The sequence below is a fragment of the Leptodactylus fuscus genome, chromosome 11 (assembly GCF_031893055.1).
Source record: "Leptodactylus fuscus isolate aLepFus1 chromosome 11, aLepFus1.hap2, whole genome shotgun sequence".
In the NCBI taxonomy this organism is placed as follows: Eukaryota; Metazoa; Chordata; class Amphibia; order Anura; family Leptodactylidae; genus Leptodactylus; species Leptodactylus fuscus.
Window position 1 is genome coordinate 58512958 of NC_134275.1, and position 27268 is coordinate 58540225.

General features: G+C 47.1%; 1 protein-coding gene across 1 annotated transcript in view; it reads left to right on the forward strand.

Moving 5' to 3' along the window:
- Positions 1 to 1795: 1795 nt before the first annotated feature.
- RPS6KA6 (ribosomal protein S6 kinase A6) overlaps positions 1796 to 27268 on the forward strand; it is a 43236-nt gene continuing 17763 nt past the window's right edge. Inside the window, exons 1-10 of the mRNA XM_075259256.1 lie at positions 1796 to 2130; positions 13524 to 13583; positions 13876 to 13992; positions 16486 to 16567; positions 17635 to 17715; positions 18121 to 18200; positions 25109 to 25215; positions 25441 to 25478; positions 25735 to 25877; positions 27186 to 27256. Of these exons, the coding sequence (XP_075115357.1) occupies positions 2059 to 2130; positions 13524 to 13583; positions 13876 to 13992; positions 16486 to 16567; positions 17635 to 17715; positions 18121 to 18200; positions 25109 to 25215; positions 25441 to 25478; positions 25735 to 25877; positions 27186 to 27256 (851 nt within the window). The 5' untranslated portion in view covers positions 1796 to 2058. The remainder of the gene's footprint in view (positions 2131 to 13523; positions 13584 to 13875; positions 13993 to 16485; positions 16568 to 17634; positions 17716 to 18120; positions 18201 to 25108; positions 25216 to 25440; positions 25479 to 25734; positions 25878 to 27185; positions 27257 to 27268) is intronic.

Sequence of the window (27268 nt, forward strand, 5' to 3'; positions counted from 1 at the left end):
CCTTATACAGGTTTTGTGTGAAGACCTATGAGGCAGATAAAGGGTTAACCTTGTGGGGTTATTTAAACAATTCTTGTGGGTCTGACACTGCTCGGATATTTTGAATCACCCCACTTTCTTATTGCCTACTATACATAGGTCACTCACACCTGCAGCAGCTAAACCCTTAAATATTTGGGCATAGACTAACTCCCTCTGATAGAGATAAATCCACTCCTCTCAATGCGTTCTCTCATCTGCAAGTATAGAAACCGTCTCCAGTTACCCTTCTACCTTTAACGCCTTCCTGCTGCAAGAATTTTTCAATTTTCGTTTTTTGACTCCCCTCCTTCCAAGCCCCATAACTTTTTTATTTTTCCGCTTTTAGAGCCATATGAGGTTTTAATGTTTGCGAGACAATTTTTTCTTCACGATGCTTCCATTTATTATTCTGTATAATGTACTGGGAAGGGGGAAAAAAAATTCAGAATGGGATGGATTTGAAGAAAAATTGCATTTGTGTGACTTTCTTACGGGCTTTGTTTTTACGGCGTTCACTGTGCAGCCACAATGACATCTCCTGTATTCTATGTCCCACTGCAATTCCAAGGATACCAAATTTATATGGTTTATTTATATTTTAAGCCCTTGAACAAAAATACAAAACTGTGCCAATTTTTTTTTTTTTCTAAAAGTCGCCATATCCTGACACCCGTTACTTTTTTATACTTCTGTGTACGGGGATGCATAGGGCGTCTTTTTGCGCGGCCGGGTGTACTTTGTACTTCTACCATTTTGGGGCATCACTTTTTAAAAAATTTTTTATCAGAGGCAAAACAGTGAAAAAACTGCGATTTTGCACTTTTGACTTTTTCCCCTGCTATAGCGTTTACCGTATGGGAATTTTTTTTTTATAGATTTGTAGAGCGGGCGATTTCGGACACAGGGATACCTAATGTGTAGGTGTTTCACAGTATTTAAGTATTTTTATAGGTGTTCTAGGGAAAGTGGGGGTGATTTAAATTTTTTATACTTCTCATTTTTTTTATTAGACCCCCTAGGGGGTCTGATCACTAATACAATGCAATACAATGCTAATGCATTGCAAAAATCTGGGTGCCGGCGATCACCATGAAAATGGCGCCTTGGTCAGCTTTGACCGAGGCACCAGAGGGGTTAATGCCCACAATCGGTGCAGGCACTGGCATTGGGTGTATAAAACAGTAGACACCTGATGGCTATGGCGGCTGCCTGGCTCCTGAGCGGCCGCCATCTTTAAACACCCAGCATCCGCCGTATTAGTACAGCGGATGTCGGGAAAGGGTTAACACTAGTGTTTGGGTTTACGTTCTTTGTTTCCACTTGGGGACCCAAAAGCGGAAACGTTACCCGCTTATAAAGTGATTACTATAATGGAGTCCATCAGGTTGCTTGCAGGACCTTTCTCTCCACATATTTTAAGCAGAATGGGGACAAATTCCACAAAAGGTGTGACCCTCATGTAAAGAAGAGGATCCATTACTGCCCCCTGTGGTACCCCATGGGGGACTTCTCCAAAACTGACCGGTGTGGCAGCCCACTGGTAACCATTATGAAGGATATAACAGGAGGACATACCAGTGTGTATTAGTAACACAGGTAAGGAGGCTATAATGGGGTGTATTGGCAGGTGAATGAGGTACGGCACTGCAGTTACCTCAGACTCCACCACTTCACTGTTTCTCCTCATACTCCATTTCCCGCCATCACCACTCGCTCGTTACGCCCCTCCCACCACATACGCAGAGCTGTATCCCCGCCTCCTACATGCATCAATCACAGGCTCCTGTGAAGACCAGCCCACCTAATTTGCATGCGCGCTCCCGCCGCAGTCGCCAGGCTGGGGATCTCCTCGGTGACGTCACGGTGACGCGGCTCCCCCCGGTTTCCATGCTGCACAGGTGACGGCGGCCGCCATATTGGCGGAGCCTGTGGCTGCAGGGACCGGGAACAGGCGGCTCCGGAGAGGGGATTATCACCTCTCCGCTCCCCCGTTTGGAGCTGGCGGGGGGTGCGTGGACCGAGCCGCCCGGGAGGGGGATGCCGCAGCGGCTCAGTCATCTGGAGGATCCGGGGATGAACATGGAGGTGTACGGGACCGGCGGGAGTGAGGTGTGTCCGCTGCCCGTGTCGTGCGTTTGTTTGTGTGTGTGCTCCTTGTATCCTGCCATGTAATCTGTGCCCCTAGTGTTATTCCCGTGTCGTGTGTTTGTGCCCTCCTGCCCGTGTCGTCTGTGTGTCTCTGCCCCTCGTCCCCCTGTTGTGTGTCTGTGTCTGCCCCTTGTTACCCCCCCCCCCGTGTGTCTGTGTCCTTCGTCCCCCTTTCGTGTGTCTGTGTTTGCCCGTTGCTCCCCTTCCGTGTCTACATTTCCCCCTTGTCCCCCTGATGTGTGTCTGCATTTGCCCCTCGTCCCCCTGCCGTGTCTGTTTCCCCCTCGTCCCTCTGCCGTGTCTGCGTTTGCCCCTCGTACCCCTGATGTGTCTGTTTGCCCCTCGTCCCCCTGCCGTGTCTGTGTTTGCCCCTCGTCCCCCTGCCGTGTCTGTGTTTGCCCCTCGTCCCCCTGCCGTGTCTGTGTTTGCCCCTCGTCCCCCTGCCGTGTCTGTGTTTGCCCCTCGTCCCCCTGCCGTGTCTGTGTTTGCCCCTCGTCCCCCTGCCGTGTCTGTGTTTGCCCCTCGTCCCCCTGCCGTGTCTGTGTTTGCCCCTCGTCCCCCTGCCGTGTCTGTGTTTGCCCCTCGTCCCCCTGCCGTGTCTGTGTTTGCCCCTCGTCCCCCTGCCGTGTCTGTGTTTGCCCCTCGTCCCCCTGCCGTGTCTGTGTTTGCCCCTCGTCCCCCTGCCGTGTCTGTGTTTGCCCCTCGTCCCCCTGCCGTGTCTGTGTTTGCCCCTCGTCCCCCTGCCGTGTCTGTGTTTGCCCCTCGTCCCCCTGCCGTGTCTGTGTTTGCCCCTCGTCCCCCTGCCGTGTCTGTGTTTGCCCCTCGTCCCCCTGCCGTGTCTGTGTTTGCCCCTCGTCCCCCTGCCGTGTCTGTGTTTGCCCCTCGTCCCCCTGCCGTGTCTGTGTTTGCCCCTCGTCCCCCTGCCGTGTCTGTGTTTGCCCCTCGTCCCCCTGCCGTGTCTGTGTTTGCCCCTCGTCCCCCTGCCGTGTCTGTGTTTGCCCCTCGTCCCCCTGCCGTGTCTGTGTTTGCCCCTCGTCCCCCTGCCGTGTCTGTGTTTGCCCCTCGTCCCCCTGCCGTGTCTGTGTTTGCCCCTCGTCCCCCTGCCGTGTCTGTGTTTGCCCCTCGTCCCCCTGCCGTGTCTGTGTTTGCCCCTCGTCCCCCTGCCGTGTCTGTGTTTGCCCCTCGTCCCCCTGCCGTGTCTGTGTTTGCCCCTCGTCCCCCTGCCGTGTCTGTGTTTGCCCCTCGTCCCCCTGCCGTGTCTGTGTTTGCCCCTCGTCCCCCTGCCGTGTCTGTGTTTGCCCCTCGTCCCCCTGCCGTGTCTGTGTTTGCCCCTCGTCCCCCTGCCGTGTCTGTGTTTGCCCCTCGTCCCCCTGCCGTGTCTGTGTTTGCCCCTCGTCCCCCTGCCGTGTCTGTGTTTGCCCCTCGTCCCCCTGCCGTGTCTGTGTTTGCCCCTCGTCCCCCTGCCGTGTCTGTGTTTGCCCCTCGTCCCCCTGCCGTGTCTGTGTTTGCCCCTCGTCCCCCTGCCGTGTCTGTGTTTGCCCCTCGTCCCCCTGCCGTGTCTGTGTTTGCCCCTCGTCCCCCTGCCGTGTCTGTGTTTGCCCCTCGTCCCCCTGCCGTGTCTGTGTTTGCCCCTCGTCCCCCTGCCGTGTCTGTGTTTGCCCCTCGTCCCCCTGCCGTGTCTGTGTTTGCCCCTCGTCCCCCTGCCGTGTCTGTGTTTGCCCCTCGTCCCCCTGCCGTGTCTGTGTTTGCCCCTCGTCCCCCTGCCGTGTCTGTGTTTGCCCCTCGTCCCCCTGCCGTGTCTGTGTTTGCCCCTCGTCCCCCTGCCGTGTCTGTGTTTGCCCCTCGTCCCCCTGCCGTGTCTGTGTTTGCCCCTCGTCCCCCTGCCGTGTCTGTGTTTGCCCCTCGTCCCCCTGCCGTGTCTGTGTTTGCCCCTCGTCCCCCTGCCGTGTCTGTGTTTGCCCCTCGTCCCCCTGCCGTGTCTGTGTTTGCCCCTCGTCCCCCTGCCGTGTCTGTGTTTGCCCCTCGTCCCCCTGCCGTGTCTGTGTTTGCCCCTCGTCCCCCTGCCGTGTCTGTGTTTGCCCCTCGTCCCCCTGCCGTGTCTGTGTTTGCCCCTCGTCCCCCTGCCGTGTCTGTGTTTGCCCCTCGTCCCCCTGCCGTGTCTGTGTTTGCCCCTCGTCCCCCTGCCGTGTCTGTGTTTGCCCCTCGTCCCCCTGCCGTGTCTGTGTTTGCCCCTCGTCCCCCTGCCGTGTCTGTGTTTGCCCCTCGTCCCCCTGCCGTGTCTGTGTTTGCCCCTCGTCACCCTCTCTGTGCCGTGTGTCTGTGTTTGCCCCTCGTCACCCTCTCTGTGCCGTGTGTCTGTGTTTGCCCCTCGTCACCCTCTCTGTGCCGTGTGTCTGTGTTTGCCCCTCGTCACCCTCTCTGTGCCGTGTGTCTGTGTTTGCCCCTCGTCACCCTCTCTGTGCCGTGTGTCTGTGTTTGCCCCTCGTCACCCTCTCTGTGCCGTGTGTCTGTGTTTGCCCCTCGTCACCCTCTCTGTGCCGTGTTTCTGTGTTTGCCCCTCGTCACCCTCTCTGTGCCGTGTTTCTGTGTTTGCCCCTCGTCACCCTCTCTGTGCCGTGTTTCTGTGTTTGCCCCTCGTCACCCTCTCTGTGCCGTGTTTCTGTGTTTGCCCCTCGTCACCCTCTCTGTGCCGTGTTTCTGTGTTTGCCCCTCGTCACCCTCTCTGTGCCGTGTTTCTGTGTTTGCCCCTCGTCACCCTCTCTGTGCCGTGTTTCTGTGTTTGCCCCTCGTCACCCTCTCTGTGCCGTGTGTCTGTGTTTGCCCCTCGTCACCCTCTCTGTGCCGTGTGTCTGTGTTTGCCCCTCGTCACCCTCTCTGTGCCGTGTGTCTGTGTTTGCCCCTCGTTTCCCTGCCCTTACCATGTCTCTGTTTGCCCCTCGTCCCTCTGCCGCTACCGTGTTTGCCCTTCTGCCCCTACCATGTGTCTGTGTTTGCCCCTCGTTCCCCTGCCCCTACCATGTGTCTATGTTTGCCCTTACCGTGTGTCTGTGTTTGCCCCTCGCCCCCCCCCCCCCCTGCGGTATAATATCCAGTTTTTTTCATTTGTTTACGTTAATATCATTGCTTTGTGTAGTGATTTGGGATCAGTGATGAGTCCATCATATACTGTAGTGCTATATATATATATATATATATATATATATATTAGGAGTGAGGGTTGGGGCAATTGTTGCAATTTCCAAGAATCGAGGTGCAGATGGATAACCCTTATTCTCTCGTATCTGTGTCCTCCGTTTGTTTGTAGAAGTTCTGTCACTTTTTTTTGTTTCCTCTCCTTATCCTTTCAGGATCCCCTGGATGGAGGATTTTTCCTCTGTTTTCAGTTTCAAGATGAGGAATGCCTGATGGTCTCCATTATAGTCAATAGCGTCCGGTGGGCTCTAAGTGTAACCTGTGTTTCAGTGGTCTGCCCCAACATTGGAGAGCAAGGTCTAGTCTGAACCTGGTGTAATCTTTACACCCCAAAACTAAGGCCAGGTTCACATCTGCGTTTGGGCCATTCCATTCCCCTACCGCAACACTTGTCTGTCCTCGTTTTTTCATGCGGAAACCACACGGACCCCATTATAGCCTTACAGTTGTGCGGGTTTCCTTAGGTAACCACTTTTTTATGCGGATAGGTTTCTGTTCGCAGATATGGACTGGGCCTAAGAATATTTCCTGGTCCTGCTTACACGATTTAGGGTTTGTTACACAATATCCATTCTCCATCACTCATCTTTAGTCTTGGGCGCTTCTATTGCAGATTTTATCAAAGATGCTAGACAGAGACCTGCAGTACATAGAATGGCGGACACCATAATGGAAACCCAGCAGACTCCAAAGTCAAGCAGCATTGGGGTTTCTTAAGATTGACATCATTTTGTTAACCTGCTCCTTACTGGTCCTGGTACACTGCAGCAATCCCAATAGCAAAAAAAATAAAACTCTGCTGTATATAATTATTCCTTATTCTCATCATCCCTATAAATGGAGTCCACCCTATCTGTGAAGCTTATTCTCCCGCTACCACTGGATTACAGGACACACAGCCATTAACGTCTTATCTTTGTCATGTTTGTCACTTTTGTAGATTCGGAGAAAAGCAATTCTGTAGCCTTATGCAAATGAGGAAGTTGGTGCATCTACTCTCTCTGCTCCTAAGTAGGATTGGTTATGTCATAGCAGTCGAAGGATCAATTCTGAATGCAAAGGAGATGGTAGGGGTCAATAAGAGCACTCCATGGAGCCGAAGCTCCGCCTTCAGTGCACCATCTGACTCATTTCCACGATGCTCAAATTTGTTTTTTACCTAATGTACGAAGGTGACATACATAACACAGGTAAGTTTATCGTTGTAATGTGGTGGTGACTGCTGAATATAAAATCATATTATTGAAGTCTTCTGGGTACACAGTGTCTGTCGCTTTCTGCTCAAGGTGCCGATCGACGGCCTGGGAAATAAGGTAGCGGAGGAGAATTAAGAAGCCTTCTGGGATATAACTCTGCTTCTTGGAGTCTTGTCATACTTCTAGCGTTGTCACTTTGCTCAGAGTATGTGTGTGTGTGTGTGTGTGTGTCCCCCACTCTGCCTATAATGATTGTGTCCCTGGTGGTCTCCATCACCTCTCTGAAGACTGTCCAGCCACTTCCTCTCTGCATACAAAGCCTCCAGCAAAAATCCAAAATATTCTCATTATAGTCTATTGGGCCTCGGTTGGTCATTTAGGGCTCATTCACACGGCGAATCCACCTCAGACTCCACCCCCTCACAATAGAGGTCTACGTAGACCGCTAGTTTCCTTTTTTCCATGAGCGGTATGTTCCGGCTCACGGGAAAAAAGAAACGAGCTTCCCTTACTTCAGGCGGACTGATCCAGCCCCGGTGTCCGCCTCGCGACACCACCCTCCGGACTAGGCCCATTCATTTGGGTCTACTCTGGAGCGGGAAGCCGCGACACTTGTGGCAGACGTGTTTTGGTCCTATTCTGATACGGCTTCCTGCATCAGAATCAGGAACAAAATACGGGGTCCCGTGCTCCGTGTGAATGAGGCCTAAGCGTGTTCTGTCGTCAGTGTTTATTCTCTCCCTGTGACAAAACAGAAAAATTGAATAAATTCCATACGTGACCCTGAACTGCATTTTTTTTTCCAATCACAAAGGGCTTTATTTTTGAGTTTTTGGGGTTTTTTTTGCCTTTCAGTATCCCAGAAGCCGAATGAGCAGCTCTGATTTATAAAGCTGCTGCCGTGGCTACAGAATTTTTGGGGCCACTTCTAGTCGATATAGTGTAAGCAATTAATGAAAAGTTAGCTCCAGTAATCCTAGTGAACTCGCTCACAGCAATTATTTTGCCCACGTCTTGTCTCACGCTGCCATTGGTTAATGGAGATTTCACTAGTTGTACACCGTCCAATCAGGTTATATGTGAGTAACCTAAACCAAAATTCGGTGGCATATAATTAGGGGGTGTGGCATGTAAAAACGTGAATGTCTGAAAATAATCATCTATTAATTATAATCGAGGTAAAACGTTCAATTAATTGTGATTTTAATCGCCCAGCCCTAGTGTAGGACTATAGTCACATGTAGCAGATTTTTTTTTTTTTGTATGTAGATTGTGAGCCCCGTATAGGGATCACAACTTCCTCACCCCCCCATCTTGGGTGAGGGATGGGAGGAAATCCACGCAAACACGGGGAGAACATACAAACTCCTTGCAGATGTTGTTCCTGGTGAGATTCGAACCTAGGACTCCAGTGCTGCAATGCCAACCACTGAGCCACTGTGTTGCCCCCTGTAATTTTTTTAAAGCTAGAGCAGCCATATTGATGTCCTATTAAAGCAAGGAACCTGAGATTTCACATGACACCAGAAGTGTTTGTAGGTAGTTAAAGCTACAATAGCAGAGAATAAAAATAAATTGGGGAGATGAATATGACTTCCAAGGCTTCTGTCGCCCCCCCCCCCCCCAATGCTTTTGGCCCTAGTCCTACGAGACCCCCTTGCTTTTCCCTTTCTCATCACTGCAGCTATATCCTCTTGCCACTAAGGAATGGATTGTGGCACAGCTCGTGCGTCTTCATTACAGCGTGTCGTGATCGTTTAGCCAGATCGCAGGTCACGCTTGTGCTTTTTGCACATGTACTCAGTGAACGGTTTCTTTTGACCACCTAATGAAATCCTTCAGCATTATACACTAAATATAATATGGAGCGGGCGTCCCGTGAATGAAGCTTTATCATTGTATAGTCAGAAATTCTGGAGTGTTCTGATAGTTTCTTCAATCTCTCTGCTTGCTGGCAGTGAACAACCAGCTGTGTGAGACAGAAATGTGCTCAGAGCAGTTGTCATTTCCCTTCCCCCGCTCCTCATACACAGCATATTAATAATTTGGGCTGGGGGTTAATAATGAGTGTTATCCTGGGAAGCAAAACTTATTTCAGAGATCTGCTTCCTGGTTCAGAATGGGCCCCGAGCACAGCCATCACATCCATGTCATCCAGGAATGTGGCGCCCCCTGCTGCTGCACAGCGCTGTAATCCCAATGTGTAGGACGTGAGGTCTCAGCTGCTTCGGGGATGTGGTTTCAGGTCACTCAGATGACATTGCTAGCATTTCATACATTTCCCAGCAGGGCATATGGGCTGAATGTCACCGCCACGTGGCATTATCCTACATCATAGCTTCTCGTCCTGCAGGAGATGTTTACATGCAGATGGTCTTGAGGGTACGTGCGGTGTCTGGGGTCATATAGAGGTCTGTCGTGGAATCACTGTCATGGCTTTCTCTGTTATAAGGGGTCGTACCACATGCTGGATAAAGGTGGCACTGCTATTAGTTGGTGCACAGTTCTATCTCTGTTTTGGGGTGCTAAGGTAGTGGAAGCCCCCCCCAGTAATGGACTGCTACAAGTTCCCGCTCAGGATAGTGCGATGAACAGTGTTGCGTTTTCTATGCAGCTCTATGTTCACCATGAATTTGCATATAAATGTGATGGCTCCTGCTTTTGCATCATATTTTGGTGCAACTATCACTTTAATTTTGTTGCTGACTCTGCATGTCACTTCTAGTTTTATTAATGGGAGGCTGCATGACGATTCTCTAAATTCATGCAACTGCAGTTCACCTATTGGCTGTGCCACAGTCTGTGCCTTTTGCACTTCCTAAACTTTAGCAGAATATCTCGCGTTGCAGCTTTTGCTGTGCGTTTTTTGTTTTTTTTTATTCAAAGCCAGGAGTGGATTGAACAGAAGGAAGAAGTTTAAGGCCCCGTTCCCACGGAGTACCGCGGTGCTCATTCTGACACGTAAACACGTGTCAGAGTGAGCTCTTCAAAACAGGATCCCATTGACTTCAATGGGTTCCGTTTAATGCGCGTAACACATTGAAATCAATGGGTTAAAAAGCCTCCCATTGATTTCAATGTGTAGCGTGCATAAGACCGGCACCCATTGAAGTCAATGGGCTTCTGTTTCAAAGCGCTCACTCTGACACGTTTTTACGTGTCAGAATGAGCGCTGCATTACTCCGTGGGAACAGGGCCTAAAAAGCTTCCTATGCATTTCCCTTTTTGCACAGAGCTTAAATAGTTTATTAGGCACCAAAACTAACAGTACTGATTGTTCAGGAATGGTTGGGGGGGGGGGGGGGGGGCTAGAGAAAAAATCCTATCTGTTTTGGGATCAGTGGAGCAGGGGCTATGAAATGGTGTAAAGATCTGGACTTGGTGGTGGTGAGAGGTCCACTTTAACTATAGAATGATTAATATATTTACTATCGCTGAATCAGGAGCGTTGTGGCTTCTGAATGACCACGGCTGTCAGCCACGTGATGCCATCTTAGCTGATTGTTTGTTCTGCGGTGCCCAGAGAAGATCATTGACTGTGCCCCATCCGCTGTGAAGACGTCGTATAACCTGCAGGTATCTCACTAAGGTGCCCGCTGATAACTGTGTCTTGGGCACGTCTTGGCTTCTACGGGCACCAGAGAAGCAGGGAGCTGGCCGCACTGTTTCTCCATTGGGTAGTATGGTGTAACGGACACCACCGTGCCAGCCCCGGGCACCTAGAGGGTCACTACCATTGTTCTCATTGATGTTTGTATGGTGGCAGACTCTCTTTCTGACCACCCTTCTTGTGTAATCTCATCAGTAGATCCCAGGGATCTTATCACATGACTGGTGCAGGGAGTGACCCTGTCCCAGTGGTTATTTCACTGCCTTGCCCCTGGAGCAACTCCTCTCTTCTGTCACCTTCAGGTCCGTCTGGGCTATTTTTATATAAACTTCTCTTTCAACTTTTTTTTTTTTTTTTTTTTTTTTTTTTGGCTCTTAGTCACCTCATCCTGGGAGTCATTGAGCTTTGGGTGTGGGTTTCTAGATGAGTTTAGTATTAGAACCAGGAGGAGCACATCCCCAGAGACGCTGCCGCCACTCGCTCAGGTGTTTCCTTCGCTGCTGCACCTGCTGTGCTATGAGGGTGTTATATAGTAGAGGCCCGCAGGTAAGGACCACGTCTCATCTGGAACGTGTTTGGGTTTGAGGGATTGCCGGCTTGATCTGTATTGTCCATCATTCTGTTCCTTCATTCTTATGACTGATTATTAGGATACCCAGGAGGGTTCTCTCCGCTCCTCTGTCTGTATCCCTTTATCTCTGTGCCCAGGCTGCATAGGTTCTTTCCGTGGGACCAACAAACTCTGTGGCGGTGTCCGCTCAGAGGCCGATGAGGCCCGCCAGGCCATGAATCCAGTAGAACATTGCGGCTTAGCCCCCCCTGCTGGAATTGATAGACCGGGGTATCCTGCAGACTTCCCACACCTTCATGGCTGGACAATGTGATTTGTGTCCCATAGATAAGTATTTTGTCATCGCAGCAAACTGAGACCCAGTGGTGTCAGAGCCCTTCAGCGAAATTCTACGTTATGTTACAGATCTGGACTGCTGGCCATTCCGGATCACCCGCCATTCTGCACTACTATGGGTTGTCACTGGTCATATAATCTTCTTTGGGGGATTACTTTGTGGAGTACCGTGCGACTCTCCTGATTTTGGGCAGCAGCTGGGTGCCCTGGTTTTGCAGCTTTTCTCACCACGGGTGGGTGGAGGTCACTGGGATAATTGCTATCTCGCACACATCCCAGTAATTCCTGCAGGGAAATCCCATCCAGCAGGTCGACTTCACCCTCTGTGCGTAAGTCTTAGTGCCTTTTAATTATCGCCTTCCTCTTCAAGCAGGGACACGTCAATCTGTCGCACTTCCAGGCCTCAGATCTCCAGGGCCCATGTGAACTTCACCATCAATCCGGCTGTCACTGACTGTCCACACATGGGATGGCCTATAATTGACAGCTGGAGGGGTTAAGGGTCTAGGGGCAGACAAAATAGGGGCTTTAACCTTAATTCACCAATGTATACAGTTCCTATCTTGTCCCGGGCAACAGTTCTGTGCATTGTGCTGGACCCAGCCCCCAATAGAGAGGGAGTTGTAGTTCTTCCAACATCATGCATCTTATGTTTTTGTTCATGTGACTGGTACTATGAAAACTGACGCAAATCAAAAACTTTGATATTTGGAAGCTCACATTTAGGTGATTTCTGTGACTTTAGGGCCTGTATATTTGGCATGATGGTGCAAAGCAAATGAAACGCCCAGTCATTGCATTTCCTGCAAACCTCAGTGCCAACGTAGGCAAAAGTAGATATTGAAACCCGACAGTCTTCCCTGCATTCTCTGCCAGTGGATGTTCTGGTAAGAAGGGCAAATAGTGGGAGAAGGTTTCACCAGAGTTTTCCTTTAAGGATAAGTCGGCGTCATTCTTCTTAGACTGCTTCGCCTTTGGTTTGTAGGTGTTGATTTTGTGCATCCATTGTTTACTGCTTGTGGGAAAAAATGTCTCTTTCTTTCTCAGTGTATAATGGATTATTGCGTCTTTAATCTGATCCGCTGATGATCTGTGACGTTCTCTCCTCAGTCTCTGCAGTATGAGATCATCTCTCTGCCACGTCCAGCATAGCTCACCCGACTCTAGCATGAAAGGTGGATATATAGAAATAGTCAGTGGCCGCCACAGCATCTGTACTGGCAAGTGCCACCATAATTTACACAAACTATTAGAGCCCATGTCACCTGTGGTCTTCTTCATATAGGGTTATACAAGAGTTTCATCCTGTATTATACTCCAGAGCTGCGCTCACTATTCTGCTGGTACAGTCACTGTGTATATACATTACATTACTTATCCTGTACTGATCCTGAGTTACATCCTGTATTATACTCCAGAGCTGCGCTCACTATTCTGCTGGTATAGTCACTGTGTACATACATTACATTACTTATCCTGTACTGATCCTGAATTATATCCTGTATTATACTCCAGAGCTGCACTCACTATTCTGCTGGTGCAGTCAGTGTACATACATTACATTATCCTGTACTGATCCGGAGCTGCACTCACTATTTTGCAGGCAAACTTCCAGCAACCCTAGAGCTGTACTTTGGAACTGAACAAGCATTAATTGCTGGGATTTCAGCTCTGAAGCATGCAGAACTGAGTACAGCTCTGAAGTATGTGCACTTTTTCTTTTCCTATCAGTATGTCTTTGTAGAATGGGAGGAAATCCACGCAAACACGAGGATAACATACAAACTCCTTGCAGCAGATGTTCCTGGCAGGATTCGAACCTAGGACTCCAGCGATGCATTCCATATAATGTATAAATGGGGACTCTTTTGGTTTTGTTCACCCTTCATCCTCCAATGTCTGTGTGGCGCACGCTTCACTGTAGTGCATTGTGGGAGATGCAGTTTCTCGGTGCTGAGCCTCAGCTTTGCAGATATAAGCTGATGCTGGTAGTCTGTGTGTGAACAGCCACCATGTTTGCAGTGCTGTTTTTGGTGCTGAAGCTGCTATATGTAATTTCAGGTTGCTGCTTTGTTTTACCGCAACGCAGGGATCCAATTACTGAAAATGAATCAATAGCTAATGTAATCTTTTTTCAGCTTCCTACATGCAAAATGTAGTAAAAACGTATGAACCTACTTATGTGCATTAGCTAAACTTGTCAGGGCTGCAGGATCCGACCACTCAGAGTTTGTAGTCTGTTACTATGAAGACCTATAGCCCTGCTGCAAATAAACACTGGCCTGGATTTCCTACGACTGCCAGTTTTCTGGTATACAAGGCAGAAGTCTTTATTAAAATATTTCACCTTTACCACTTTCCTGCAGACCTGCCTCTGCCATTGTTCTTCCATCTCATTTGGATTTTTTTGTTCAGCGTTTTTATTTTCTTCAACGATTTTGTTTTCCAGGTAAATGGTGTGAAGATGATGGACGAGCCGATGGACGAAGGGGAGTCCTTACTACCTTATGTGAGTTACTTACAGGGTGCGCGTGACCACGAAATTATATTACAACAGGGGGATAACATTAACCCCTTAGGCCATATCTCTGATGTCTTGGCGCCTTAGTAGAAGTATGGAGCCGGTGCTTGGCTCTCCAGCGACCTCTCGGCGCCGGCCTAAGGGTCGGGATTGGAGGAATCTCCATCCCTGGTAGTTTAGATTGTGTTGGCTTTAGCAACATAAATTCTTCCACCAGATAGAGCAATATTTGTGCTGTGCGGTTCACAGATGTCTGATTTTCTTGTGTTTGTCTTCCTAGGACGAAGGTAACGTCAAAGAGATTCCCATCACCCACCATGTGAAGGAGGGGTGTGAGAAGGCTGATCCCGCACAGTTTGAGCTGCTGAAGGTTCTGGGACAGGGATCTTTTGGGAAGGTAAGTCACTTATAGTTCTACATGATCTGTATGGTTTCCCCCATAAGATGTTATTTCCAGGCTCCTCTCTGCTTTTCACCAACATCTAGTTTTTGTAATTTTGACAAAAATTGCTGCAAATTTGAGACCTGTCACGCATACAGTTCTCTGCTGTATGGTGTGAACTGGACTTTTAACCCCTCCCTACAGTCTCTGTAAAAGGACGGGACGCTGTAATGAGGACCTTTCACCTCCTGGGGCACATGCAGTGTAATACACTGCTAGAAAGCCGACAGTGTGCTAAATTCAGCGCACTATTGGCTTTCCCATTCTAAGTCCCCGGTGAAGAGCTATCGGTCCCGGTACCGTAGCTCTTCACTGTCAGAAGGGTGTTTCTGACAGTCACTCAGAACGCCCTTCCTCACTGTAGCGTCTATTTGCTGTACTGTGAGGGGGGGAGGGGGCGTTCCTTATCGCCTGGTGATGATACTGAGCGGCGAGGAATGCCGCCACTACTCTGGTGAACACTGTATTAATATTAAATTATACTATTAAGGAATACAGTTTGTCCTGCAAAAATTTAAGCAGGAGGTACAGAGGGGTCTCGCAAAGAGTCCCTAACTACCGTATTTTACGGACTATAAGACGCACTTTTTTCCCCCCAAATTTCGGAGGAAAATGAGGGTGCGTCTTATAGTCTGAATGTGGGTGGAGGAGTGGGTTTGCAGCATGGCCGTGCTACTGCCACCGCTGGTTTTCTTCAGCGGCAGGAGCGTGACAATCTGCAGGCCCCGGCAGCTAAGACACTCCCCGGCATCCGCCGGTCTATTACAGCAGATGCTGGGGACTGTCTTAGCTGCCGGGGCCTGCAGATTGCCACGCTACTGCCGCTGAAGAAAACCAGCGGTGGCAGTAGCGCGGCCATGCTGCAAATCCGCTCCTCCTCCACAGGTCCCGGCAGTCAGTTAGCCCCGGGGCCGGTCCCCACCGGCCCCATACCTTTAGTGATACAGGCCGGCTCCTGCACGGCGAGGCCGCAGGAGCCGGCCTGTTCCAATGACAGCCGGGAGCCTAATGAAGGCTCCCAGGCCTGTCATAGATATATATTACTATCGCAGCTGGTCTATGACACTCCGCGATAGTAATGTATAGAATCTCCCATAGACGGCAATACACTTGTATTGCCGTCTATGGGACTTGCAATCAAATGATTGCAGGTTCAAGCCCCCTAGGTGGGGGATAATAAAATAGTAAAAAAAAAAAAAAAAAACACTTAAAAAAAATATAATAAAAAAATAAAATAAAAGTTCACCTCCTTTCCCTAGAATACATATAAAAGTATAACATTACTGTGAAACATACACATTAGGAATCCCTGTGTCTGAAAATGCCCTGTCTACTAATATTTTTATGTACAGTGAACGTCAAAATCAAAAGTGCTAAACTGCCGGGTTTTTCTCTCTGTTTTGCCTCTGAATTAAATAAAAGGTGATCTAAGCAATAAACATTTCCCAAAATGGTATATCTAAAAAGTACACCTGGCCCCACAAAAAAAACGCCCTATACATCCCCGTACAGCTGCAAGGTCACCTGTCAATGTGGCCTTGCAGCTGTTCCAAAACTACAACTCCCATATATTAAATATTTTACCATTTTTTTGCCTGAAAATTTTTTTTCCCTATTTTTCTCCTCTAAAACCTGGGTGCGTCTTATAGTCCGAAAAATACGGTACATTCCCTTGCTTTGGAGACCTAACGGGTCTTGCTTACAACCAACAACTAACTAGTGTGTTGACTGCTGCCTTACAGAGGGGCAGATTTATTATATATTGCGTGCTACTGGTGTACAAGGGATAAAAATAAGTTTTTGTGCAAAAATAAATTGCAAGGTTTTTTTTTGTTTGTTTTTTTTTAAATCTGCAACACCTTTTCCAGTTTTCCAAAAAGAGGCATGGCAAAGGCAGGTAATAGGCGAGGCCAACAACCAGCACACCAGCTATCACCTGCCATACGTTTCCCCCAAGAGCACAATTCGGCAGACAGTGTGCTTCGTTTGAGGAGGAGTGTGCCTTCTCATATAGGAGGTGCTCCCACCGCCGCCTCCAGGGCTATGAGTAAATATGCCTCAATATGTCTTCCTCACTGCACATGTTACTATCCGGTCTCGTGACTAATCTTACTGTATTTGCAGTCCTCAGACTTGGAAGTGGCAGGGCTGCCAGTTGTCTTGCATCTAACATGGCCTCAGTTTCCCTCTTCTCTTCCCTGGGCTGAGTGTTGATGTCTCTCTCATAGACGTGAATGATACTGTAGTGTGCAGATAGGAGTTGTAGCAGTGCTGTTACGAGTCATGGTGACTCTTTTAGGGGTATTGGGATCACAGCAGTGACATGGCCATGGACCGGTTTGTCAGCCATTATTGTGGCAGCTCAGCTGCAGGGACATGACGGTGGGATCCTGAGCTCTGCAGACTGCACTTTAGTTAGGACTTAATCGGTATTTTTTTTTCTTTTAGGTTTTTCTTGTGCGGAAAACTGTGGGACCGGACGCTGGGCAGCTGTATGCAATGAAAGTGTTAAAAAAGGCGTCTTTAAAAGGTGAGAGGTGAAAGTCTGAGACGAAGGGTGACATTGTACAAATGATGGTGTGGAGAGGTGTGCATCTATATGTTACACTAATATCAGGACATGCACACGATGTATCACACACGAGGTGTAATACATTGTGTAAGTGATCGTTTCATTCAGCCCCGGTGCATATAATCCAGCTGCTTGCCCTGCAGTCGCCATTATATCCATTAGTGACAGAGGAGTCACTGCTGGCAATGTCTCACCGGGATTATAACAAGGGAACCTCAGCCACGATATTCACACAGTGGAGCAGTGATAACGTGCTCTGTACTGTGACCTATATCTCTTCTCTGTCTGGCATCAGATGGACCAGTCTGGGTTTGGTGAATACCAGGCGAGCTATATTGTGCCAGCTTCAAAGTTTGCTGGAGGAAGGGTACTGCTGCAGGGTATTTTTCAGGGGTCGACCTCCGTTCCAGTGGTGGGCAATCTTAATGCTTTAGCAGACCAAGACTTTCTGAACAGTTGTCACTCCCAACTTCGTGGGGACAGTTTGGGGAAAGACTTTATTTAGCTTAGTTATAACGCGCCATTATGTTTCCGCAAAATCTAAATTTCCTATATCAGTTTTTGGAGGCTTCTTTTCTGTTCCGTCATGGCTGTGCCCCAGTGAACAGAGCCCTGGCCTCAAAACCATCCAACACCCAAAGGATGAACTACAATGGAGATGGTGAGCCAGGACCTCAAAAAGAATCTGGATGATTCTCCAAAATCTTATAGGAAGCCTTCCTATAAGAAGTATGAGAACTCCATATTCGTGCCTTTATAGAATAGGAATCACAAGAGCTCCTGGAGGTGATATGGGAGGGGACACATTATAGTGTATTATCCGAATGTGTGCACAGTATCATGTTCAACAGGGACAGGGATGTATTAATGTTGGCCCATGTATCTGTATATGAGACTAATATAAGGACGTCACATAACATATCCCTCTCATCAGGAGCATAGATGATGGCGGTGCAACGTTGTGTGTCAGGGTGACTGTCATTGCTGGCCCCAGGAGCTCACAGTATTTTCTTTTCCAATTCCAGTAAGAGACAGAGTCCGTACAAAGATGGAGCGTGACATCCTGGTGGAGGTGAACCATCCGTTTATTGTCAAGTTGCACTATGGTGAGTAGCTGTGTCTGTGGGAGCGGGCAGGGGTGGTACCTGACTTTTGGTCGTGTAGGTAGTGAAGCCAATAGCATAGCAGCGACCATGAGGCGGACTTGGGAAGTAGAAGGTGGGATTCTGGAGCTGGTGAGCGGATATTGCCCTGCTGTGTCGGGAGGTAGCGGGGCACTTGTCCAGGACGGTTGGGAGCTACAGTATGCCTATTGCCCGTCTCCGTTTCGTTAGTGATGTCACGTGACGTAACCTAGCACTGGATGCACTGGGCTTATTTTTGGGATAGGGTTTCTTTTTGGGCTCAGCAGATGGTCTTCCCCTCATCGGGGTATACAGAGAGGGTGATTGCTGTAGTTATTGGGCATTGATGGGCATTACACGAACTCAGCTCCATCCTTTTAATTTCAGCCTTTCAGACAGAAGGGAAATTATACCTAATCCTGGATTTCCTCAGGGGCGGCGATGTCTTCACACGATTATCCAAAGAGGTAACTATCTGCTTTTAAACCATTGTCTCTGTGCCTAGCGTCCACGTGACAGTCCACACTTCACTGCTTATGGGGTTGCTGGGGTGAATATCTTTAGCGATTATTTTAGGGAGTGAATGAGACTCTATAGATCAGGTTTTCTTGACAGTATGTTAGTAGTAGTCTGGGGTGAAGGCCTAAACCGCCATGTGACCAACGGCAGGAATATACGCTACGGCACAATCCTGTGGTGGACTGTTCGCACGTTAATCGGAAAGTATTCTAGGTGATGGTGCAAATTACATAAGTGATTTTTGGTTTTTTTAACAATGTCACACATGATGATTTGGAGTTATCGTATGTTCTGAAGCTTGTTAGACATCCCCCATAATTCACCACTGAAAAAAAGGGGATTTCTGAAGGAAATGTGAAGTCCTGCAGCCTGAGACTCAACAATAACTCGGCAGATTTGTAATTGCAGCTCTGGCTGTAATTGGAGTTTAAGCTATGGCTAGATTGTGAATACAAAGTGTTAGGATTTGTGACCTCCACACTGCTGAGAATAGATGCAGTCCTGCGCCCGTCGGGCCACTGGGGGTCCAGCAGATACTTTTCCCTTCTCTCTTGGAGTGTGGTTGTCTTAGTCTTCTACTGAGCTGCTTATGTAAATATCCTAATTACCTTAATTAATTGTAATCAGCACGCCTAAAAAGAGAGCAGCACTGCTTACCTGTAATTGAATTAAGATCAGTGCCAGTAATAGAAGAAAGCGGCTGATATTACATTACAAGCAGACAATGGCAGGAAATACATAAACTGCTTGTGATGTGTAGTGCAGGTGGCTGCAGGTATTAATCACTTGTAATGTATCTTATGGGGGAGGGGGTGGTATTATTAATTCCCCCTGCTATGAGAGTCACAATAAATAGAGTTTTAGTGAAAGATCAGAGGCAATGAATTGCTTTGTTTAGGGTAAACCGTTACCAGCGAATAACCCCATTCTATCCACTAATCCTGCGATCTATTTGAAAAAAGGCAAGGGCCACATCACTTATCCTGTACTATAGTCTAGAGCTGCGCTCACTATTCTGCTGGTGCAGTCACTGTGTACATACATTACATTACTTATCCTGTACTGATCCTGAGTTATATCCTGTATTATACTCCAGAGCTGCGCTCACTATTCTGCTGATACAGTCACTGTGTACATACATTACATTACTTATCCTGTACTGATCCTGAGTTACATCCTGTATTATACTCCAGAGCTGTGCTCACTATTCTGCTGGTACAGTCACTGTGTACATACATTACATTACTTATTCTGTACTGATCCTGAGTTACATCCTGTATTATACTCCAGAGCTGTGCTCACTATTCTGCTGGTACAGTCACTGTGTACATACATTACATTACATATCCTGTATTATACTCGAGAGCTGCGCTCACCATTTTGCTGGTGCAGTCACTGTGTACATATATTACTTATTCTGAGACACATGCTGTATACCATTAGTATATAGAATACATTTCCTACATCAGATGATTGTACAGAGCAAACCCCTATTTTATGAAGTTCTGTCTTCACTTGGTACGCTTTGGTTTTGTCTCCCTGGGCTCCGGTTCCTCGGTAGTTAACCTCCATCTCCGTGTGGGGAGCATCTTCAGCCGCCCACTTACCTCCTTGCAGTCAGCAGTGGGGACGCAGTGATTCATGCAGCATGTGTAATCAGAACGGCGAAATCTCATCCCGCACAAGTGTCATGGCGTCTGTGTCTTAATTCCACAGAATTCGACCTCCGTAGTCTCTATGATCCTCCTTCCGCTTACCAGGGTCTTGCCCTCAGTGTGTACATTCTTGTGACATCACAATCCACCTGGCCATGTGACCTCAAAAGCATCTGGGACCCCCAAAAAAAGTCTTATTTATCCAGCCTTGCCATGTCCAATAACGTTTTTTTTTTCTTGTATGACTCTTGTGACTTATACTCTGCTCACATCCAGAGCTGCAGTAGCCATTCTGCTAGAATCCTGTTACTGGAGAGCAGTGCATCATGGGAGCTCATATGAATTGCCTGTTCACACATCTAATAGTACAAAGTTATAAATGCAGCTTTGGGTCGTAACCGCAGTGTTAGATGTGTGCGAGCTGAGTGGGATTGAAGGTGGTCACCCTGCTCATCTTCACAATAAGTTTTGCCCCCCTTCCCCCAGTGACTGAGCCCCTGAGCGTGTGTTTGTCCTTTGTCCTTCGTTGCGTTGTACCTAGTAGCTGGCGAATGTTTGCGTCCTTGGCCCTTGTCTAGTTATTCCCAGCATGCCTTGCTGTGCATTTGCTGCCACTTCTGCGATTTCCTTGTGTGTATAGCATCTAAATGTTTACAGAATTTCGTATCCGAGATGTTTTCTTTAAAAACAGCCTGGCGGGGGGGGGGTAATTGAATTATGTACTGTGAGCGTTTAACCAGCAGGGGGGCCCTTCTTACCACCACTGCTGCTCAGATCTTATTGCTCAGTTGCAGGTACCGCGGCACCCAGAGTATTTATAGATTTCAGGACTGTCTGTGCCCGACCTGTATAAAAACAGGGCCAGCACCCGCCGTCACCTCTGCTATGCCCTGAGCAGGAGTCATGTGCTTCATGATGTCATGTCATCTCACCAGGGTGTCCTGCTAGCTGAAGTGTAGCGCAAGGGGTGATGGACATCAACATTTTATTATATTTTTTATATCCTATTAATATTATAAATGTGAAAGTTTGTGGGTTTGTGTGTTTGGATGTTTGCATGTTCGGATGTTTGTTCCTCAATCACGGAAAAACCGCTCCACCGATTTGGCTGAAATTTGCCACAAACATAGTCATTACACTCGATTAAACAATAGGCTACTTTTCGTCACAATAGCGCACATATGTTTGTGCCAGGACCCCCACAAAACCCAAACTCACACCACCATCTCTGCAATTTCACACACTTTGGACCATAGCAAGCCCCAAAATTCATATTACCCTCTACAGCCTCGCCCCTAACCCCACACAATCTCATATACATATACTTTACCACTTTGCCCCTCACCTTACCGATACTCCAGGAGGCGCTCTTTAACGCTCCGGAGCAGCCATGTTTGCCGACCCCCACCACTCTGACAATCCGCGACACCGCCCACCCATGTAAATACTCATAGGCGGTCTAATAAATGCAAAAAAAAAGTTTTAAAAAAGTAAAAAAAATATTAAAAAAATAAATAAAAAGGATAAAAAAATTCAAATCACCCCCCTTTCCCTAGAACACATATAAAAGTAGTTAAAAACTGTGAAACACATACAAGTTAGGTATCCCTGTGTCCTAAATCGCCCGCTCTACAAAGTTATACAAATATTTTTCTTGTTCGGTAAACGTGGTAGCGGGAAAAATGGTCAAAAGTGCCAAACCGCCATTTTTTCACTGTTTTGATTCTGCTAAAAATTTGAATAAAAAGTGATCAAAGCAATAACATTTCCCGAAAATGGTAGAACTACAAAGTACACCCGTTCCCGCAAAAAAAGACGCCCTATACATCCCCGTACACGCACGTATAAAAAAGTTACGCCTGTCGGAATATGGCGACTTTTCAAAAAATAATTTTTTAACACAGTTTTGGATTTTTTTAAGGGGTCAAAATGTAAATAAAACCATATAAATTTGGTACCCCCGGAATCGTAACGAAACACAGAATACAGGGGACATGTCATTTTTGTTGCACAGTGAACACCGTAAAACCAAAGCCCGTAAGAAAGTCGCAGAAATTCATTTTTTCTTCAAATCCACCCCATTCAGAATTTTTTCCCTGCTTCCCAGTACATTATATAGAATAATTAATGGCGGCATCATGAAGAAAAATTTGTCCCAGGAAAAATTAAGACCTCATATGGCTCTGGGAGCGGAGAAATAAAAAAGTTATGGGGTTTAGAAGGAGGGGAGTCAAAAACGAAAATCAAAAAATGCCATCGGCGGGAAAGGGTTAACTTCAAATACTTCTGTCCCAAAGTCACTATGTAAAGTTTCTCACAACACCGTATATATAGCAGCTCAAATACAAATTACATTCAACACAAAAGTCTCACGTATTCTCTGAATTATAGAAAAAACAAGATACAAAGTTACATTTCATATCCCAAACCATATACACAGTACGAAAACCTTACCCGCGCCTGTATATACCCACTGCTACAATCACCGCAGACGAAGTCGCGGGTACCAGCTAGTAATTTTATAATTGTCTCACCATCATTTTTCCCAATACAGGGTTTCAAATCCTCTGTATTATACAGTGATGCTATTGCCTGTGGCTTCCACTGTGGGGGGGGGGAGGGGGGAACCCCAAATTGATTCTCAGGGCAGCATGTGATCTGCCTCCATGACACCGCACAGATCAGCTGTGATAGGAGCAGTGCAGCAGCACCGTCTAGTGGTGGTTCTGGGGAATTGCAGCACTACTTCTGGCACCCAGAGGCTGCTACAACAGCTGATCAATGCAGAGTCCATATTTCAGACCCCATAGATTACATACTGGTGATCTGTCCTGGGGCTGGAAAATCCTGTTAGACTGATGCCCCATATTGCAGAAACCCTCTTTTTTGTTGCAGATTTAGCTGTAACCTAAGGGTTAATATATTTAGGTAGAGACTAGAAAGAATCTGCAATATCTGTGCAGAAAGTTTGTGTGATCGGCAGAAAGGCTATTCTTCTCCTGCCTTTAGGTGACTTCTCTGCGCCGCCGTTCGGTAGAAATCCCGGTTTTCTTTGGTATGCAAATGAGTTCTCTCGCAGCACTGGGGGCGGGCCCCAGAGCTCAAACAGCACTGGGGGTGTCCCAAATGCTGCGAGAGAACTCTCCAGCAACGCCTCCGTCTTCTTCTGGAACGGCCTCTCCTGTGTCTTCTTCCGGCGCTGGCTTCAAACTTCTACGCATGCGCAGTCGGCTCTGCTGTCAGGTCTCGGGCAGAGCCCAATACAACAGGTCTCCAACAAGTCCAGGATTTTACATAATTTAATGGGCACTGATGGGGAGCGGTGGGGGCTAGAGATGAAACTGTGGTGGGGAGAACTATTAGCAGATTCACGAACTTTGAATGGGTGTATATGGTGAAAGGTCCAGTAGGTGGCGCTGCTTCAGCTCCACCTATCACAGGTAACCCACCTAGAGCCTTCACATTCAGAAGTTGCATTGTTAAGGAGGAGGCGATCTATACCTGTCCTGTATGTAAACCTAAACAGCCTGGTAGGATGTGGATTTGTAGGTGGTACTTCATATGAACCGTCACAGGAGGCAGCGCCACCTACCGGATCCATAGCATAGTAGACTGCTCTTGAGTTTACCCTTTCCATTCCAGCATTTTCTACTGTAGTGTACTCCGGTCTACTCCCTCACTCCAAAGACCTACTGATAGGGAATATAGATTGTGAGCTCTATATGGGACAGTGTCTGTAAAGCGCTGCAGAATATGATGGCGCTATATAAGTAAGCAGAATAAAGTAATCTCTGCTTCACACCCACCTTGTTAGACACGAAAGGTGATCCCTAATACTGACAGTCACTGGAAGGGCTATGAACACTGGAGCCAAGGCCACCTACTGGCTCCACTTTTAACCACTTAATTCTAACAAAGGTCCTTAAAGGGGCTCTATCACTGGGAAAAGTCTTTTATCTAAACACATGCTTGCATAGGCTTTAGAAAGTCTATTCCACACTTACCTTTAGTATGTAGCTTGCCTCGGTGTCTGAATAAGTCTGTTTTTATTCATATGCTAATGAGCCTCCAGCCAGCTCAGGAAGTTCCCAGCAGCCTCCTCTCTCCTATTATCTTCTATGTGTGAAAAGCAAACAGGAAGCCAGTCATCATCATCAGCAGCAGCAGTCTCCCATAGAAAACAATAGGAGAGGTGTGCACGATCTATCGTGCACCAGTCTAATTAGCATATGAATAAAAACGGACTTATTCAGAAACCACTGAGGCAATCTACATACTAAATGTAGGTGTGAAATAGACTTTCTAAAGGCTATGCAAGGATGTGATTAGTTAAAAATGACTTTTTACTAGTGATAGAGCCCCTTTAAAGGGGTTGTCCCATGAAAAGTATCCTATCTATACTGCTAGTTTATGTGGATTTAAGGCATTTCCTAAATGCATTGCTTTATCAAAACTGCTTTGTTTGGCCGCTATCTTAATTTATTCACTTCATTGTTGCCACTGCGTTTTTATGGCCACTGGGCTTATCTGCTCACTTCCCAAGTAGCCTGCACTTAGGGGGGAGGGAGGGGCTGACAAGCAATGGAGCTCCTCATATAGGGGAGGGGGGAGGTGAGAGCTCCGGGATTACTGTGCTATCTTCAGCTTTTCCACTTATCAGCCGGTTTAATTGAATTTGGCTGATAAGGGCTGAGATAAGGAGTCCCTTACCTCTGTATGTAATGCAAGTGGACTGAAATCCAGCTCTGCTACATCACTTTCTACATTAGCTTTATACTGTGGTAATGCATTTACAACCAATCCCTCATTATTAACTGCAAACATAACAGATAGCAGAGCAAGTGAAACCCCGCCCACCAATGTGCCGAGAAATCCAGGAAGTGAAGAGAGCACAACAGCCTGCAGGCTACAGAACAAGAGTTATGGGAATACCCCTTTAAGTAGGTAGATGAGTAGCAGCATAGAAAAAGGGGTCGGCTCTGAGCCCCCTCCCACCTGTGGGCTGTGTTGCATTAACACAGTACATGGATGTTGCTCCCTCTAGTGGCCAAGTGTGGGAATATCTAAAAATAATTATTATTATTTTTTTTTTTTTGCAAATATTAGAATTAAAAACATTTTGTGTGCTGGTTAGAGTAGGATTGGTGCTTTCTGGGGGTGTTTTCATAGAACATAAAGTAAATCTATACAGTTCTTATTAGGTTATGTTTACAGAGGAAGATGTGAAATTCTACTTGGCAGAGCTGGCCCTGGCGCTGGATCACCTGCACAGCCTGGGAATTGTCTACAGAGACCTGAAGCCAGAAAAGTAAAGTAAAACCTTCCAGATCCGTATCCTGCATTGTCTGTCCTCTCTGTCTCCATCTCTGCATGCATCATATACAGTTGCACCCTCTGGTGCTTGGGGTACTGAGTCTTCTGGGGTTAGTGCATCTGACTATTTCTTACATTCTGTCTGATTTTCTTATTTCTGTGTCACCTTTTCTACCGAACTTAATTAAACCTGTTAGTAAATATGCGCTTTACTTTACAGCATTTTGCTAGATGAAGCAGGACATATCAAGTTAACAGGTAGGTGGCGCCACTATTCATTTAATAAGAATGATACAGCAGACCCCCTCCCCCATTGATCCATTATTTGGGCTGATGACTCTTTATTTACATATGGGCGATATATTCCTTTAAAGCCTGTGCACCTCTTCATCATTTGATCTACCTGTTTCCATTACCTCGCTCTTTGTGGAAGCAAGTAAATCTTTGCTGGTGGGGTGGTCAGGATCCTGAAACATTTGTTAGGTTACAGTTTTGTATTTCTTTTGTTTTCCAGATTTTGGGCTCAGCAAAGAATCAGTGGACCATGAAAAAAAGGCATACTCCTTCTGTGGTACTGTGGAGTATATGGCCCCCGAAGTGGTCAACAGACGGGGCCACACACAGAGTGCGGACTGGTGGTCCTTTGGTGTCCTCATGGTACATCTACGTTATAATTTAATATGATCGGATCTTAGTTATGTTGTTAGTGGGTGTTTCTGTCCACAGCTATGCAGAATAGTGAGTGCAGCTCTGGAGTATAATACAGGGTGTAACGCAGGATCAGTACAGGATAAGTAATGTATGTACACAGTGACTGCACCAGCAGAATAGTGAGTGCAGCTCTGGAGTATAATACAGGATGTAACTCAGGATCAGTACAGGATAAGTAATGTAATGTATGTACACAGTGACTGTACCAGCAGAATAGTGAGTGCAGCTCTGGAGTATAATACAGAATGTAACTCAGGATCAGTACAGGATAAGTAATGTATGTACACAGTGACTGCACCAGCAGAATAGTGAGTGCAGCTCTGGAGTATAATACAGGATGTAACTCAGGATCAGTACAGGATAAGTAATGTAATGTGTGTACACAGTGACTGTACCAGCAGAATAGTGAGTGCAGCTCTGGATGTAACTCAGGATCAGTACAGGATAAGTAATGTAATGTGTGTACACAGTGACTGTACCAGCAGAATAGTGAGTGCAGCTCTGGAGTATAATACAGGGTGTAACGCAGGATCAGTACAGGATAAGTAATGTAATGTATGTACACAGTGACTGTACCAGCAGAATAGTGAGTGCAGCTCTGGAGTATAATACAGGATGTAACTCAGGATCAGTACAGGATAAGTAATGTAATGTATGTACACAGTGACTGCACCAGCAGAATAGTGAGTGCAGCTCTGGAGTATAATACAGGATGTAACTCAGGATCAGTACAGGATAAGTAATGTAATGTGTGTACACAGTGACTGTACCAGCAGAATAGTGAGTGCAGCTCTGGATGTAACTCAGGATCAGTACAGGATAAGTAATGTATGTACACAGTGACTGTACCAGCAGAATAGTGAGTGCAGCTCTGGAGTATAATACAGGATGTAACTCAGGATCAGTACAGGATAAGTAATGTAATGTATGTACACAGTGACTGTACCAGCAGAATAGTGAGTGCAGCTCTGGAGTATAATACAGGATGTAACTCAGGATCAGTAATGTAATGTATGTACACAGTGACTGTACCAGCAGAATAGTGAGCACAGCTCTGGACAACAATGCATGGTCAGTATAGGATAAGTCTTGTGGCTTTATTGTATATGGAAAATGTGGACTTGCTTTTCTGCTGCTTTTTTATTTCAAATTTCATTAATGTAAAATGAGAACCTTGATAGAAATAAGTAACTTATGGAAGAAGTAACCATTCCCAGGCACTGCATATTCTTGTATTCTCATTTTGCCTTCCAGTTTGAGATGCTGACAGGTACGTTGCCCTTTCAAGGGAAAGACCGGAATGAAACTATGAACATGATACTAAAGTAAGTGCCCCC